At 39.0% G+C, this 17,759-nt stretch overlaps 1 protein-coding gene across 2 annotated transcripts in view; it reads right to left on the bottom strand.

Annotated features, from left to right (window-relative positions):
• The window catches only part of thsd4 (thrombospondin type 1 domain containing 4), a 49,036-nt gene that overhangs the window by 29,165 nt on the left and 2,112 nt on the right, over positions 1-17,759 (bottom strand). For both annotated transcript variants that reach the window (XM_085422532.1, XM_085422448.1), the window contains exons 4-7: positions 16,842-17,164; positions 15,194-15,626; positions 14,051-14,153; positions 10,387-10,523 (exon numbers count right to left, since the gene is read on the bottom strand). In XM_085422532.1, coding sequence (XP_085278658.1) covers positions 10,387-10,523; positions 14,051-14,153; positions 15,194-15,626; positions 16,842-17,164 — 996 coding nt within the window. The remainder of the gene's footprint in view (positions 1-10,386; positions 10,524-14,050; positions 14,154-15,193; positions 15,627-16,841; positions 17,165-17,759) is intronic.

Raw genomic sequence — 17,759 nt, 5'->3', positions numbered from 1 at the left:
ATTATGATGTACCATGTATGATGGACCACAGTTGTGAAACCACAGCCAAAGATATTACTATAATTCTTTTATTGTCTTGTCTTTTGTATGAGGCAGCTCAAAACTGCACAGTGTTTATCCTGCTTAAGTGATAAGTGAAGAAAGCGTATAAGAGTTTTTGATAGCTAATGTCAAAGTCAAATGAGTTTATACATCTGCTGGCGGTGTTTAATTAATAAAGCTGTTAGAATTAGACGTCATCAGATAAAATCGTATTCACGGTGGAGTTTGACCCTGAACAGCAAGAACCTGGAAGAGAGCACAGAAAACCCATACATACCTATTCACACCTGCAGTTCTTAACTTATTTTAAAATAAGTCCTCCTGACCACATATTGAGTGCTTGAGATCACTGACATTCCAAACAAACCGATGAGGCATTAAATGTCCTCAACTGTCTCTTCATTTGACAGCCACCCAGACAGCAGCAAATTACTGTCAACAGCCGTCTCTCTGAAGAAGACCTCTGTGACTCCTGAGTGCTAAAAATACAGTTTTGTATCCATATAGTATAGCCTCATAAACCTGTATGGGAGACCGGGAGATATTAGGAGTCATTGCTCCATTTGTAGTTCAACAGGTTGTTTATCATCCATCTAATGTACCATACATTAGCTAAAGCCCACTCATTGCTGTTAATCTGTTGTATCAGCCAATTATCCCCCTACCTCCAACAGCCTTGTTTTCCAGCTATTCCATTCCTATACAGAAACTCCAAAACTATTCAAAGCTATTTAGAAACGTTAGTTTCTATCTGGTGTCCTCCTTAACCAAACATGTTGAGCCCACAGCTTAGTTAGTGGAAGGCAAAGTGCCAAACTGTGAAAAAAAAAAAGCATCACAGGCTGAAAAATGAGACCAATATTAAATCTACAGCTCAGTAGATACAGAGAAACAATGTGGTTCTATAAAACCAATTATGTAAGTATTTAGTATATAAATGATAATTTCCTCATAAAAGTCAACGTTTTCCTTAGTTTTTGGTTGCTTATCATGTAAAGTTATTTATCTACCAATATCTAGGGAAGGTATTTTAAGAGGAAAAGTGCTTGTACAAATAGTTTATTTCTGCTGACACCCATATTTAATGTGCCAGCCCAGATGTTGTTTAGCTGAGCTGTGAGAATATGATCAGGAAATGGAAGTTCAAACACTTTTGCTCTTCCTGTGGTCATATAGCCCCATGTGGAGGCTAAAGACTCAGACAACACAGCAACAAAAGTCTACAGCTAGTCCAGCAGCTCTTACAGTAACCTTATAGCACTGACACTGATGGTTACTATGTTCAGCTACTCAGTTTAATGTGTTAATATGCCAACTTCTCTTAATTTGAAGTAAACAAAAAGCCCTCGATTAGCATTCATTTACATTTGATCATGAACTAATGGACAAATTGAAATGTCCTGTAAAAGTTAAGGAAACCTATTATATAATAAAATTGCCCACCGTGGGCATTAATGAGTATACCAAATTTAATGCCAATCAAAGCAACAGTTGTCTGAATATGATGGCAAAACATAAAAGAATCACGAACCACAAAATTATTAGTCACTCTAGGTATCAGCCATGTAATTAATGTAATTCAATAACTGCCAAGACATTTTCTTATTTAAAAACCAAACAAACCTGACCCCACAAATGGAAAACCAAGCTAAGGTTATCAAGATTCTATCTGAAAATGTCATTGCAACTCCTCACTTAACCAAAAGTAAAATACAGGAAATACATCAAATGGAGATCCCATCAAATGCAGACACTTTTCTTTCTCACAGCTTGATTGAGGCCCAAGGTTAAATACCCCCAATCTCCTGAGGAAAGACTTTATGAGCTGTAGCAGAAACCAGCAGAGACCAGGAGAGACGTGATGGAGCAGAACAAGTGTCTGACCCCGAACCTGAAGTGCTGAAGCCTGCTGAAGCTCCACAGGTCACACAGAGGCAGTAACCAGGCCGATGTGGGCCAGTTAGAGCCGGTGGGGGGCAGCAGGGGCCCATTAAGATCCAGGAAGCTGAGGCCTGACTAAGACATTAATCTGTCATCTCCCTCACATCTTTATATTCATTTGTCTTAACTGTCATCCAACTGGAATTTCTATATCCAAGACCCCTGACAGCGACAAGTGCCATAACAAGTGTCTCAGTAACTCTGGTAGGTCCAGTGCTGTGGCTGTATACATGAACCTGACGTTCCATTCCCTGTATAATAGAGCAAGAACCTGTGTCTCAGGAATTTTGTAAGAAATTTGTGTCTTGTTTTCTGTACATTTTATGCTACATTTTGTTTAAAAAATTGAAAATGCAGAGTTAAAAATGGAATTACAAGCACATTTCAAGAGCTTTGTGTCTGTGTTAGGAGAGACACCTAATATAAAGCCTTGACAACAAAGGCAAGATGGACCACTATACACCATAACGAACTGAAATACATAAAGAAGTAAACGCAGGCCCAACCACACCAAAGAACCAAACAAAACAAAAAAAACATGGATACAAAAACTCAGAACTGGTTCAAAGTCCCAGGAACTTGACAGAAGCATCAAAAAGCAACACACCATGCCACAATCTAAAGAAACAGCTGACAAGCATAATTCACACCTATCAGTCTGCAAAGGGTTTGGGACTCCAGTGAACTACACTGAGAGCCATTATCTACACATGGTTAAAACTTCAACAATGGTGAATCTTCCCAGCAGTGGCCGACCTATCAGAATGATTCCAAGAGCACATCAGCGACTCATCTATGAGGTCACAATAGAACCCAGAACAACATCTAAACAACTGGAGGCCTCTCAGCTCTCAGTTAAGGTCATTAAGGTAATTCTGTTTTCTACCAGAAAATCCTGGATGATAGTGTCCAGCCATGGGTTCATGCCCTGAAGCTCAAGCAGTGATTATAAAGACACTAGGAAGTCCACTACTGAATGAAAGAAAATTCAGGGTCCAAGTGATTGTCCATAATCATATCCAATTGTGATGCTTTGAAAAGACATTTAAAAACTTAATGTGCTTTTTTCAAGTTTTATATTAAACACTTTAACCTCCATGCCAGGTCATACACCATGCTGAAGTATCAGAAGAGCTAAAAGTAAGAATTTCATATCATATCTTTTGACGTATGTCTATTAGCTGAAGACAGGCTCTGTAACCATGCAGTGAGTGATGACGGGGAACACCCTATGAGTGTGCAGCTGGGGCTTGTACTGACAGAGATGGGATTGAGGTATCTCTGCCAGTCTGTGCCAGGTTGGCAGCATTGCAGAGCTCTGATCCCCTTTTTAACAAGTCTGTCTGTCCACTACAGTTGGGGATGCATAAAACAGATGCAGCTGTCAGAGTAAAGAAGTGAGGAGTGGCCTTGGCTGTTGTTTGATGAGTTTTGGCCTGAGCCATGCTCTGGGATCTGGATGCTGGGAAACATGCCAGTCAGGGAGGAAGGCCATTGCTAAGACCTCACCATTGCACCGGGTTGGATATCCCATAATTCTGTCATCTTCATTAGGAAAGAACAATTCATCAAAACCTGTACTGGAATCTGCCTGGTCAACCTTTCAGTTCTTATCAGCAAACATTAATCCTAAGAGAGACCAAATCAAAAATATTTTAAAGACCAATACGAGACATAATCAATTTATTGTCCACACAGATCAAGAAAATTTAAACTTCAGCTTTCAGAACTGGATTTCCTGATTTAGATGGTTCCTGCCTAACTGTGTTGAACGGCAGGGAGTAGTGCAAATCCACTACTGCCTCTGTAATAGTTTAGAAAAGATAGATTTTCTTTCCTCAGGTGGGCCCACCACCATCAGAAGAAAAGTGTGTGGTCAGTGATCGCCCTTTAAAAATATACACACCCTTCTCAAATGCACTTCCTCAGTATAAAAAGGAGAGAACTCACAGCTGCACTGAATTCTCAACATAAAGGGATCTTTCTTTCACTGTTCATCTGAAATGAGTAACTACATTCATAGGACCTGGACTTTCCCATGTGCACATGGCACATACAGCTCATTGGAAATATTAAATGTTTCGGCTTTTAAAAGATAAAGGTGATCGTACAAAAACTTATCAGTCAGGATATTAAATGTCCTTAACAAGTCAAAAATTCTGATCATAGAGACATAGTCTTATAATTTTACCAAAATTGTTAACCAGTTTCTTAAACTATTATATATGTCACATGTAAAGTGTTAAACAGTCTAACCTAATCCCTATGGAACCAAAAGAACCTTTTGATTACATGTCCATAGCCATTTATGTGTTAATGTCCTGAACAATGACTAACTGTTTAGCTTGACTTTTCTGTGTGGAGTTAGCATGTTCTCCTCATGCATGAGGACTCCTGGAGCCCAGCTTCCTCCCACAGTCTAAAGACACGCACGTTAGGTTCACTGGTGAACCTGAACTAGCTGTAGGAGTCAATGAGAGCATGAATGGTGGTCTGTGTTTCTCATTTATCTTCTCTTTCCCATCGTTTGTATTTTGTCCTTTTTCTTTAATGGTCTCATTTTTTTTCTCCTTCTCTTACCCCTCACCCCAGAGTGATCACAGTAGATAGCTGACGCATCATCCAATTTAAAAGAGGTTATTTCTCACTACTGTCACCTGATGCTCGATCATACGTTATCATCTGATTGTTGGGGTTTTCTTACTAATATTGTGGGGGGCTCTAGGAATGTTGACCTATCCAGGATGAATGAGACGAGAACTGGAACTTAGGCTAAGTAAATTGCTGGATGGATACTGTAAAAACAAATGGAAAGCAAGGGCAAGAACAAGAAAGTAATCCTGAAATCTGCCAAGCACTTTACCATACAGAACAAATGATCCATGTGAAGCCACCAACCAAAGGGTCCAATCTCTGGGGCATGTTACCCACAATAATAGACTGACCACTAAACCCACGAGCGGCATGCGTTAAGCCTGTAACCAAGCACATTTCCAAAATGTTATGCCATTTTAAGTGCACATGCAGCAAGAAATTTCAATATAGTCAGTGAATTGAGAATAAAATACCATAAATTTGTCCAATCAGAAGAAAATAAATCATAATCAATTAGGTGTTTGTCCATCAGGTTAAAAAATATGTGACCAAGTCCAAAGGTCAGAGGAAGAGAAAGAACAGAGGAGGGCAGTTATATGCATAATATCAAAGATGTCATGGACCACAGTAACTATGAACTGTGTGGTAAAAGGCCATGTTTTCTCTGTAATCAGTAACAGATCATCACCACAGCAAGCGCATAACTTTTATGGTTTGAATATGGAGAGATAAAATAACAAACTCATTGAGAGACATTTCCTCCTAACCCAAAAATATAGTCCAAATGTTATGAATTAATTTTTCATTATTATGATTAAGTGTCAAAAATTTGCCTGTGGTCACGGTTGCAAACCACAATGAGACCAATATGAATTCCACAGCTAAAATTACGTCCAGACACTAGTGCAAAGGTTTGTGGGGTTTGTTTTTAAAAAAAAGAAGAAGAAGAAAAAAAAGAAAAACAGCTCAAGATTTAAAGAGATATTAAAGAACTGTGAGGTAGTGGTTGTAACATGGGACTGTAACAATGATTTAAACTCATGACTTTGTTCCCTTGCTCTTCCTGACCGCTCATCTCTGTTGTTACATGTCAGGGGTGGGCAGCCTTTTCCTCCTGCCGGCCACGAGGACTTAGATAAAGCAAAAAAGCCATAAACTGGATGAATCAAAATGTAGGTAAAGGTTACACTGAAACTGTTATTAACGTTACAATAACCCAAATGCTATTTTGACAGTTAAATTGCCCTACATCTTGCCAACTATCTCATGCACTACTGAACAGGTCACATATAAAACACATTGCACTGGAATCAAACTACCAGCAGCAGAGTCGCTGCAGTAATCTCCCTAGAGATTGCTCAGTATAATGTTGCCTTGAGCATAATGCTAGGGGTTATTTTGATCCTTTTTCAGTATGTGTGAGATGGTCTAGTTCCAGCACAATGATGCACACATATTCACACACAGCTTAAAAAGAGAATTTCCAACAGAGGGAAGGTTCACTCAGTCAGAAAATAGACTATAAGCCTAATAATAATTAATTTTAAAAAATCACCTGAGGCAATAATTTGCGCTCCTCATTCTACAAAACGAAGAGCTTGATGTATAAAACACCATGTATCATTTGAGAAATGTTATATTAATTTATCTTGTCAGGTGTAAGAGAACGTGTTGGGGTAGTCAATCAATACTGTAAAAAAAAAAACTGCCCAAGTTATCCAGTAACAATCCATATACAACAACGTATGCAAGTACTTTTAATCAAGCATCATATTTAATTAAATGTGTTCTTCTTATCAAGCTTTATTCTATTAGAATTTAAAGGAAAATAATGTACTTAGTAGGGCATGACAATTATCTAACAGCTCCAGTTACAAGTACAATTATTTATACAATAAAAGTAAGAAAAATTCATAAAATGTAATGATTGGATATAAATTAAACAACTACATGAGTTAAACTAAAAATAATTAATCTATTAGTTATCTGAAAAAAATGGGATAACTGTTTGAGCCCTTGTTTAAAGGAAAACATAGTTTTAGATTTGTCACTTTTCATATTTAGTTTAATTTTTAAAAAAGTAAAAAAATTGATACATTATCTAAAAGAGCCATAAAAATGATCCTACAGTCCTGTATGAAACATTTGCTCCAACTCAACTAAATACAACAACAATATTCGGCTTTCAATTTATTTCACGATTAACAATAATTTATTGATCTAATCATTGGTGTAATATGCATGAACCTTGGACTTTTAGTGATATTTACCGATGCCTCCCCCTTAATGAACCCATTTTTAATGCAGGACTTGAGAGTATTTATAGTGCTTCAGGAAACACTCTGAACCCCTCTCTCATCTGTGGTATCATTTGCTAAAATGATGAATGCTTTAAATATTTACTTTGGAAACATGATACACAAACACTAACTATAAACAGCAAACGTTACACATAACAATTTTTTCCTTCTCGAGAATAGCACACAGTTGGACAAATACCTTTTTTCTCTGGTAATGTGCTTTGGACGTGTTGAAAAATGTACAACAGTAGTATGTGCTATGTACAGACGGGCTCTGACCTGCTGGATCGACTAAGTTTGAATAACTGGTGAAAAATTATTGTATGATTTGGCTCTCATCCAAATACAGAAGCATCAGAGTCTCTGGCAGAGCTCTAGGAGTATATCCGTAACACTTCTCTGTGCCTTGGGGACAGTTTAACAGTTTGTGCAGTAGCTTTGTGTGAGATATCTTCTGATTAATTTGGTGTCAGAGTCTTTTTCTTCACAGAAATGTAATAAGTATTAAGTTTACTTTATATTAATTTAGTCTAGTCTAGCAAATAGCCAACGAAAACTGTTTGAGACAAAAGAAAGTACGCAGATTTTGATGAGACAAAGAGAACACGGAAAACTGCAATTAAAGAAACACAGAGCTTTAAGTGGTGCTATAACAACCATCCAAACACAGACCAAACTCAATTTGTTAGAGCCAACATTTCCCATATGAGCTAAAAAATAATAATAATATCCATCTTGGCCTGCCATTGTTGTTGTCTTTTTGGCCTTCCCATATGGAAAAGAAATAGAAATGACTTATGCCAAACATTTGGGGTTTTTTTATGTCTTATAACATTTACTTGTCTCTTTCAAAAATTTCTAATGTAATTATCAGAATTAAGTATTTAAAAAAAAGGTTTGTGTTTTTCTATTCCATGTGGATTACCATGGAGAAGCAACTGAAAACAGCAATGAATGTATGAAACATGTCGTAAAATACAATCTGGTATTTAACTCTAAAGCGCTCCTGTTGTAACTTTCAATCATGCAGCTTCAATCTCCAAAAAAACTCAGCAAAGTGGCAATAATGTTATGTATTTCAGAGGTAACACATTACCCACTATCACACCAGCACGATTGACATTTCCTCTCCAATAAAATGCCAGAAATAGTATACATTATAATGCGTTTTAACAGGAAACAATGCATGGATATCCAAAATAGATATAGAGTGAATGGCAATAAAAATATCATTATTATCATCACCAATCTGGGTTTTAGGCCAGTTACTGGTCAGGTATGGAAATGTTACTTCCATACTTGACCTGACCTTGCAGTACTCTCTGCTCATCTATAGAGCATAGTAGTTGGTTGGCTCCTGGGTCCAACTGGGCTTTTAAAAGCAGAGCAGCAGCAGAGCAAACTAAATCACTGAGTAATTTGGTATTTTGATCTGTTGCTCGCGTTAAAAAATAGATGAGTAGAAAGTTTTAAAATTTTATGTTGAGTGGGACTTAATATCCTGAGCAAACCACTGAATATCAATAGCTATGATACGTGACTCTAGAAGACAAGGATCAAGTTAGAGGATCACATTTATGTCAGCAGGACTAATCCTGTGGGGATCAATACAATCTCCATCAGAAAAAGTCTTATTATTGAAATACTTGACACCACTAATACATTTGACTTCACAAACATTGTGCTACTGATTTGATTTTTAATGTATTCTACTTAGGGCGACCGTGGCTCAGGGGGTTGGGAATCGCATCTGTAACCGGAAGGTCGCCGGTTCGATCCGTGGACTCTCTGTCCTGGTCATTGTGTCCTTGGGCAAGACACTTTACCCTACTTGCCTACTGGTGTTAGCCAGAGGGGCCGATGGCGCGATATGGCAGCCTCACTTCTGTCAGTCTGCCCCAGGGCAGCTGTGGCTACAACTGTAGCTGCCTCCACCAGTGTATGAATGTGAGAGTGAATGAATAGTGGTATTGTAAAGTGCTTTGGGTGCCTAGAAAAGCGCACCCAAAGGTAATAAAAACTACCTTTATTATTAAAGGTTTTTAGGTTAGTTTTTTTTTTTTTATCAATTAGTTATTGCAGCATTTTGACAAGCTACAGGGTATCATGTGGGTCAAGCAGAGTGCATCAAACCAGCTGACTATCAGCTGATCCAAAGAGGTACCAATGATGACTGACACTTCAAACAGTCTGTTCAAGCAGCCAACTTCCCCGCGATTCCTTCCTGCTCCATGCTGTTGCTGTTGCTACTTATGATTGGATCTGCTGCTTTTCCCCTCTACCTGCCCTGCCTCTTTCTACTGTGGTCTTTTTTTATCAATATAGTTGCAATGATATCTCTTGTTTCAGAGATTATGTATATTCCATATGTCAGGTATATATCTTCAAGGTCCTGTAACCTCCAGGAGGGGAGGGAAAACCTTCAGCGTCAACTGCAAACATTTATAAATTCCCACAATAATATGAAATTCCAATCATGACTCTGATTAAATTAAATTATCCAGATGTTTTCACATTATATCTTGGCTTGTAGCTGGGGGGATGTCCTGTTCAGAAGCCTGGACCAGCTGAGAAAATCTCAGTGGAGAAAGAGATGCAGAACAAAATCTCCTTTTCCGAAAAAACTTCTTATGAGTTTCAGTTTTTAAATAATAAGCCAGAACATGAGAAACTGGAACATAAATGGGCATTTGCAGATTAATCATTTTTTGATTCAGACACGCAAAACAATTTATTTTTGATGATTCAACAGTACCCATGTGAAGGATAACAATGCCGATGAATAGTGTGCGTTAGCAGTGAAATGTGAGATCAGAAGGCTTTCTGTCTTGATTAAATCTTAATGTCGCAAAGACTGTTGCTGGATTACAGTTCATGGGAAAGACACTGGGTTAAAAGAGTAAGGTCAGCACAACCAATTGCAATTGAGCCGTGTTTTAAACACATTTCTTGGAGTTAAACCCTGATCAAACAACAGTCACAGTGAATCCAGCACAATGAATACATACCTAACTATAAGCCCACACAGCAACAGCGTCCTGTTTCCAGTAGGGTAATTTTTTTATTTTTGCTGCTTTGCGTCACAGATACTGTACAGTCATGATTCTTATGCTGTGCTGCCCTCTGGTGCTCAAAGCCATCTTTACACCAGTGCTACCGCCTAAGTGTGTAAAGGTTTACTTATATTATAAATGTTTTACACTCCATCTGTACATTTGAATCACTGCTGCTTTACCCAAAAAAGAGGTCATGAAGAGAAAGTGAAGCTCCACTCTAAGGTCATGAAGGATGCAGCAGAAATGCAGCATGAAAACATACAGAGCTTGATGATGACATATTATGTTTGATACAAGTGAGAACAGTTAGAACAAAATGTTGCCCATCTCAGCAAAGCCCTGCAGGATCTTGTAAATAGATGTAATCATGTAGCATGTAGCATTACAATAAATAATACAAAATCCTTCTCTTTTCTACAGTATGTCAGAAAAAGGGTCAGTGTGTGGCCTACCGTACACTTTCCTGCCACACAGAGAGAAGTTTCATTCTGTCCACATGGCGTCCCGTCGATCACCCTTTCTGACTGTCGCACGTAGAACCTGAACCCTATGGCCCGGCAGTTGAGTTCACACTGCTGCTCAATAGGAACTGTAAACAGATTTAGGTATCATGATATAAAGACATATTTCAAGATATGAAAATATGCTGGTTTCACAATACACACAAACAAAAGTAAATTTAAAAAAAACATCAACACATCACTGATGAATGTGCTGACATCCATCTTTAAATATGTGTAAAAAGTTTTGACACTCTCATTGTGTGAATGAAATAAACGTAGATTTTACCATTAAATTTATTATTTTGTAACTACATGAAATCCAGCTGGATTTAAAGACTGAATCCACATTGAAATAAATTGCATATGCATATATGATACATGGGGAGTAACTGTACTTTGATCATATATTTAAATTTGCTAATCTTTTCAAGCACATATCCTTTTGGACACTTTCCAGGCACCATCCTGACCAGGCATATTAAACTACTGTTTTTGCCTTTTATGGTCATATTCACCAAGTTTTTTAAATCATAAGAGTTGTTATGGTCATTACAATATAATGTTTAAGCGCATAATTTACCAAAACATTAGAGTTCTGTGAAAAAAACAAGTGTTACAGTTTTACCCTGTGGCTGTATTCTGAAAAGAACTAAAACAGCACTGGACTGGCCTTGGCTGCTGTTTTAAAACTAAAAGGACAAATTCTCTCTCTTTAAAATGTTAAACATGTTCTACAAAAAAAAGATCTTTAATATTGACAAAGGATTATGTTTGATGCAATAAAAGCTGCAAAGTCTAACCTCTGCTTTCCTTTATTCGTGTGCTTTACCAATTAGATATGCTACAAGCCCAAAAGCCAGGCATTTCTTAAACAGATGTACAAGAGTATGTTTAAGCACTGCTCAAGATGGGTGTCAAATGACCCAGACTTAACCTCGTATGTGTACCTGAGGTTATTTAATCTTTATATCTGTCTTATCCATCAGTTAAGGCCACAGCACACAGACAAGATCTCACAATACACATCTGTTTGACAGGATATTATCTCTGGAGGCTGGTATTTCCATTAGCTCAGACAAATGACAGATAGTCAGTTGTTTTGACTTTTGCCTGGATACTTCAGGTGAGTACGTTAAATGAGTTCGTACGTATGAACATTCATCAGTAAGCCTACGGACAGGTGGCATACCGTAGTCCTTACATCAAGCTACACATCAGTTTAAATACGTCATGGGTCAGGCAGCTGAAGGTGTAACAGACTGTGAACATGCAGTTAACTGTGAAATGTGTGACCTCAGGGTTAGGTGAAGCTACTGACTTTGAGCGGCATTTATTACTTCTTCAACAACACTTTACAGGTATTTAGTCATCTCTGTGTTTTAAACTGAGGTTTAGGTTTGCTTTTTTTTCTTTTTTTTTGCCTGTCCCGTTTGGATCTTTAGCCATCAGAATTGTTGTCTGAAGGCCAAGAAAGATGCCAAGCGGCTTTACTTTACCATTTGGATCATCATGGCCTTGCCATATTGGTCCATATGATTGACCTTTATTGTAATTATGTATTTATTTGATTAGATTTTTGGTTGTTACAGACGGGACAGACATGACTGGCGGATAGGACAGGGAGAAAAAAATGAAAGAAAGAGAGGGAGAGAAAAAAAATTGAGGGGAGAAGAAATGGTGAGAAAGGGGGGGAAGAAAAGAAATGGCCAGCACCTCCTCCCAGCCCCTCAGCCCTGACGGTTCACAGAACAGGGGTGAGTGGAGACCCCAAACCTCCCTCCGCCCGCTCATATGTAGTGTTGCTGGGTGTTGTTCTAAAGTGCATTTAAAACACAGGAGGGCATGGTGCTTCCTGCCAGAGAGCAGCAGGCTCCTCCCGAAAACCCTCAGTGCATTTAAAATTGAGGGTAGGGCACCAGCACCAGAGGTGGGTTTGAATACACAGACCATCCTGTGGATGCTGTATAACGTGTCCACCCCCAAGGCCCTATATGTATGTGTTATGAGAGTATGAGTAATGCAGATGTCTAGGTTGTGGATGGTGTAACACAGTGTGAACATGCAGTTAACTGTGAAATGTATGACCTCAGGGGGTTAGGTGAAGCTACTGACTTTGAGCAGCATTTATTACTTCTTCAACAACACTTTACAGGTATTCAGTCATTTGTGTATGTGACATACATACACAAAAGAAGCAAAAAATAATCCTAATATTGACAGCGCTAAACCCCTGCTTTAGTTTTTACGGGGCTTAATTGAGTACTGTCAGTCTCAAAGTCTGAAACGTTTGTCTCTGTCAAGAGATTTCATGGCTCAAGCCTTTTGACTTAATCATGTTGCCCTCAGGATGAACTGTTAGCGGCCTCTCAGCTTTTCATCAAGTGGCATCATTAACTCAAAATTTTTAATAGTAAAAAGTCAGACTTAGGATTAGAATATTTTTTATCTACCTGCAAATTAGGAGAGTGCAAGGGCAAGACCATTACAGTGACGGTAGCCCAAATCAATACTGACTGCAAAATTGACATATGTGAGGAAATTTTGCCCTTTTTGCTCAGTTAAAGACAGTAGAGACACAGTGTCCTTGTTATATGCTATCTGTTATTCTGGGGTAAATATGCATTTAATTCTAAAATAAAGTGAAAATTAATTTATTTGTAGCTCTGGCTCTATATACCACTACAATAGATTTTAAAATCAAATCAGTTATATGACAATGAAGCCATGAGCTTTGAGCTTTATTTCAAGGGGTTTAACAAAAACTCTGCATTAACTGTAACTGTCCAAAGTTTTGAATTAGTGTTTTATAGGATTCCACTGTAATTTTAAATATGAGGCCCAAACAGATGCCAGTGCAAGTGAAGGTGCCATCATGAGATTGAAAGACCAAAATAAGCCTCAGAGAGAGAACAAAAAACTGTAGGACTAGCCAGATCAAAAATCTGGTATATTGTTAAAAAGAAGGAGTGCTTTGGCCAACTCAGTACTAAAGAACACAATGACCATTATTTTCATGGTTAAGAAAAATTATTTTACAACTAGTCAATTAGTCGATACTGCAAGAGTTTCTCAAGGTAAATAAATGGGATCAGTCACCTGATCTCAATCCAACAGAGTATGCTTTTCAGTTATGAAATATAAAAAAGTAGCAACTGAGGGCAGCTGCAGAAAAGGCCTGGCAAAGAATCTCCAGAAGGGAAACACAGCATTTCATGATGTCCATGGGCTCTAGACCTCAGGTGGTCACTGACTAAAAAGGATTTTCATCCAAGTATTAAAAACAATATATACAATCCTTACAGACAGTCATCTCGTTCTCGTCTCTAACAAAAACTAATATGTCAGGATGTACAATCCTAACATATTAGTTTCCTGCTTATATGTTTTGCATTTTAAAGAGAAAAAAAGTCATACTGCTTGTATATACAATCCTTACAGGTAATATAAAGCAGAAACTCTACATTTTGATCATATATCGACTGTCTGATTGACTGTCAACTATGGTGGTGTACAGAGGCAAAACTACAAGAAATTTTGTCTTTGTCCCGCAGATTATGAACCTAACCATATATACAGTTTATGTATGCTCACACTGCTCATAAATGTAACCTACCCTCATTAAAAGGTTCCCACTCGTACAGTCTGCCCATGAAAGGCTGGTTGTTGTAAGATGAACACTGGACAGCCCGGATGTGCCTGCTGGATGGGGGACAGGCCTGTGGAAGGACCAGTGAAATACAAACATGCATTTATTTTCCATGAAAACACCAAGTCCGACAGGTAAATCCCTTTGTAACTACAACCGCGTCTCACTGTCACGCTCTGTAGCCACTGATTTACTGATTGCTACAGTGAGCCTTCACTGTTTTAACTGTTTCCACTCCTCCACTTGTAGCGCTGTCTTTTTAACAAAAGCACTTAGATTCCAAGCATATATGAAGGCTCCAGAGTGAAACCCAACCTCCTTTAAGTCTCCATACATTATATCATTTGTCTAAACAAGACTGGTCTGCTTTACTTTACTTGAATATCTGTCATCACACAACATAGAGATAATGTGCAGAACCAGAGGTTGTTTCAATTCATTTTAATGCACAGAATCAATTCAATAACCTAGAAGATTATCCACATACTCATGCATTTAAGCTGGTGTTAAACTCGTGAAGGTGCTGTATGAGTTATTAAGATTGTGGGTTTTTCCCTAGTAATTTAAATAAGGTTTAATGTTTGATTCAAACACACAGACAAGTGCAGCTCTCTGGTGAGCTCTGCTATAAAACATCCACTCATAAGTTCAGTATCTCAATCAAAAACTTTACAAAAATAGATTCTGAGATGGTTTTGAAGATTGGTTTCAAGTTTGAGCGGTGGCCATGTGGCTCTGGAAAAGTATAAACTATTCACACCCAAAGCTAATGAGTCCACTACAGTGCAATAAATAGCATAGGCTTTCTAGTTTCTAATTAATATTAGGTGTTCTTGTTCAATTCTTCAACTCAGTCATTGACAATTTGACTAATAAACTCTAAACACATTTGAACCAGGTCTAATTATCCAAATTAAACTGTTATGGTAGTAGAGGACACATCTACTACATGTCTAAACAGTATAGGGCTTCAAAGTTAAAACTAATGGTTTATAATTTGAATGCTAGCTTTTCCTTTGCACACACAAACAAAAGGAGCATTAAAAATAATGAAATCCAGATTACTAACAAACCAGTCTGAGAATACAAACAAAACGCAGACTTGCATACATTACTGTTGCAGATCCTGTAGCGAGCATGCTCCCCAGCACAGAAGGAAGAAGGCAGAGGGTTGTAAGGTCTCACTTGATGCTGCTTAGGATTGGACATGTGGCTGCCTGTATGGTGCTCCTGTTGGACCTCAGCCTTGTTGGCTGAACTAGGCTGGTAAAGGGGAGCCCAGACTTGGTTATTTCTGGGATGCTGTGTCCTGGCATTAATGTCGGGTCTGCTGTAGAGATGGAGATTGCTGGAAGCATTAGGGTTGTTTAACCTGTGGCTACCATGGCCTCTAGCTGTGGGGTGGTGGGAATTAGCTGCAGCAGAGCGTCTGTGTCTGTGTGGGCGAGGGATCTTAGAGCCCTGGCCTGTATCCGTCTGCAGTGAAGTAACATAGGGCGCCCTTCCATAGCCATACTTCCCTGGGATAATGTTTGTTACCCTCCTGAAAACACAAACATATTAACACTTAGTGTGCAAGTGTAGTTATCACTTCATCTCTAGGCTACACATGTCCCTATCGAATACCACAGAACTGAATCCAGTCTGCTACCGTATTTCTACCGACAATGTTTTAAACTTGAATCAATATCTTTTTTTATTGGAAAGGTTTAGGTTTAGCGAAATGCCATCTTTTATTGAAGAAAATGTCAAGGCCCGTCTTCTGAACTACAACTTTTGTGATGCACCAGGATCTCATGGGCAGAATTCTGGGAGCTTTTGTTGTTATTTGGCTCCTTCGATTCCAACTCAAACAACCCCCCATTACTCAGCTGTCAGTGCTATTTGTTTAAAGGCAACCACAACAGGAAGGAGGTCACAAAGCTGCCAAGCACAAGCCGGGCTTTTGATTCCAACCATAAAAGACTAGTTTCCACTGCAGGGCAGTCAGATGTGCCCACAATGATGGCTCCAAACAGTCACTTTTAGGCTGCGCTGCTCAGCATGCAGCACAGCCATACATGACTCACTGAAAAAGCACAGAAGCTGAAATACTTTTATTTAAAAAAGGCTCATTGTGCCTTATAACACATCAACATAGTCGCATAAAATGCATAGATATAAAAATATGAATTGCAATATTTGTTCAAATGTTAAACATTTTGTAATTTTCAGATAAAAAGTTTAGTAGTTTAAGTAGTCGCAGGGTCATGAATTCTGACAGTAACCTGGTCATAAGTCATAGCAGACTGCCCTTTTAACTAGTGTGTGGTTGTGGAAAAGGGGGTAGGGGAGGTTGTATACAGAAGACACAGAGGGGAAAGGATGATGTTCATTTCGTATAATGGTCTTGACCGATAACGTTGCCAAACAGTTATGAGTTGACTGAAATTAAGTAAAACATCCTCATTCACTCCAACATATTTACATAGTGTGTCTAACCATCAGTGTCACAGAGTATGTCACAGTCAAGCAAGATGAAATATGGAAAATAATTTTTGACATTGTACTTTTTGTCAGGATAGCTCAACCTGTGCCAGATGCTACATTAGTCATCTTCCACCATGACACGCTATATGGACTAAAAGCAGTAATTGCTGGGCCCAACTTCTTTTCATTTGCAATGCCCCTGTCTGTTGGGTCAGATTGCTATTGTGTTGGCAATCCTACAATTAATCCCATGTCTCTGTGCAGAATAATATCTGCTAAAAGTGTGTACCTGCGCCCACCAGGCCTGTTCTCCTTCTCTTTTCTCAGCTCTCCACGGCTGCTGCTGTTGTAGGGTCTGACTGTGCTGCGGTGCAGAGGAACTGTAGGCCGAAGAGCTGAAACTATATGGCCTGGTTGATGAGGCTGAACACCAGCCCCTCTGGAGGGGTACTGAGATGGAGCGTACACGGGTAGGCACGGCCTAGTCTGTTCTTGTACTCCTTTTCCACAGGTCCGGGAGCAAGCTGACCAGGGACCCCAGACACCCCAAGATCCCTGAATTTCTCCATGCTCTGCCCTAACTTCCTCGTGGTGCTCTGCCCTCTGAGGAACCTGCATGGAAATGAAACATCAATTAAGGGCATCACAAAGTGCAAAGAAGTGGAAAAGTGCTGCAAGATCTGAATGTCAAAGATTTGTGGAAAGCCTCAGCAAGACTTTAATCTTTAAAGATAATGGCTTTGAATAAAAGCTTACATTGGGGACCTCATCACATCACCACAACTATCCTGCCTCTCTGCCCCCCACCAGTGCTCATGAAATAGACCTCTGTTCATGGGAATAAAGGCCTGATTTGGCTGATTAGTGGGTGTCTGTTTGTGGTCTATCCCCTATTGGCTACCTGTGCTTCTCACTATTGACTGTGTCGCTGTGCCAGGGACATATTAGCAGCGATCACTCTCTGCTCTCTGTTTGAGGAATTTGCCAGCAGGAGTCCTTTTCCAAGCTGCCTTTATCCGCAAAGTTGCGTGGAAATCCTGTCTTTAAGGAGTGCTTTGTCGCCTTTCACAACAACCTCTCTGGGCAAACACATGGCTGTAGTAAAAGCTCAGCTGCCTTTGACTTTTAGTGGATGGAAAGAGAATACAAAAGCAGTAGGGAGAGTTGGCAGGGAGCTTCTTCTGCTGTCAGTCAGCCTGTGCAGCTA

This window comes from Rhamphochromis longiceps, linkage group LG1 (assembly GCF_057381845.1).
Source record: "Rhamphochromis longiceps isolate RC_006_pf linkage group LG1, R_longiceps_female_GT1.1, whole genome shotgun sequence".
Taxonomy (NCBI): domain Eukaryota; kingdom Metazoa; phylum Chordata; class Actinopteri; order Cichliformes; family Cichlidae; genus Rhamphochromis; species Rhamphochromis longiceps.
Note: the sequence above shows the minus strand (reverse complement) of the source record. Positions and strands in the feature narration are given on the sequence as shown.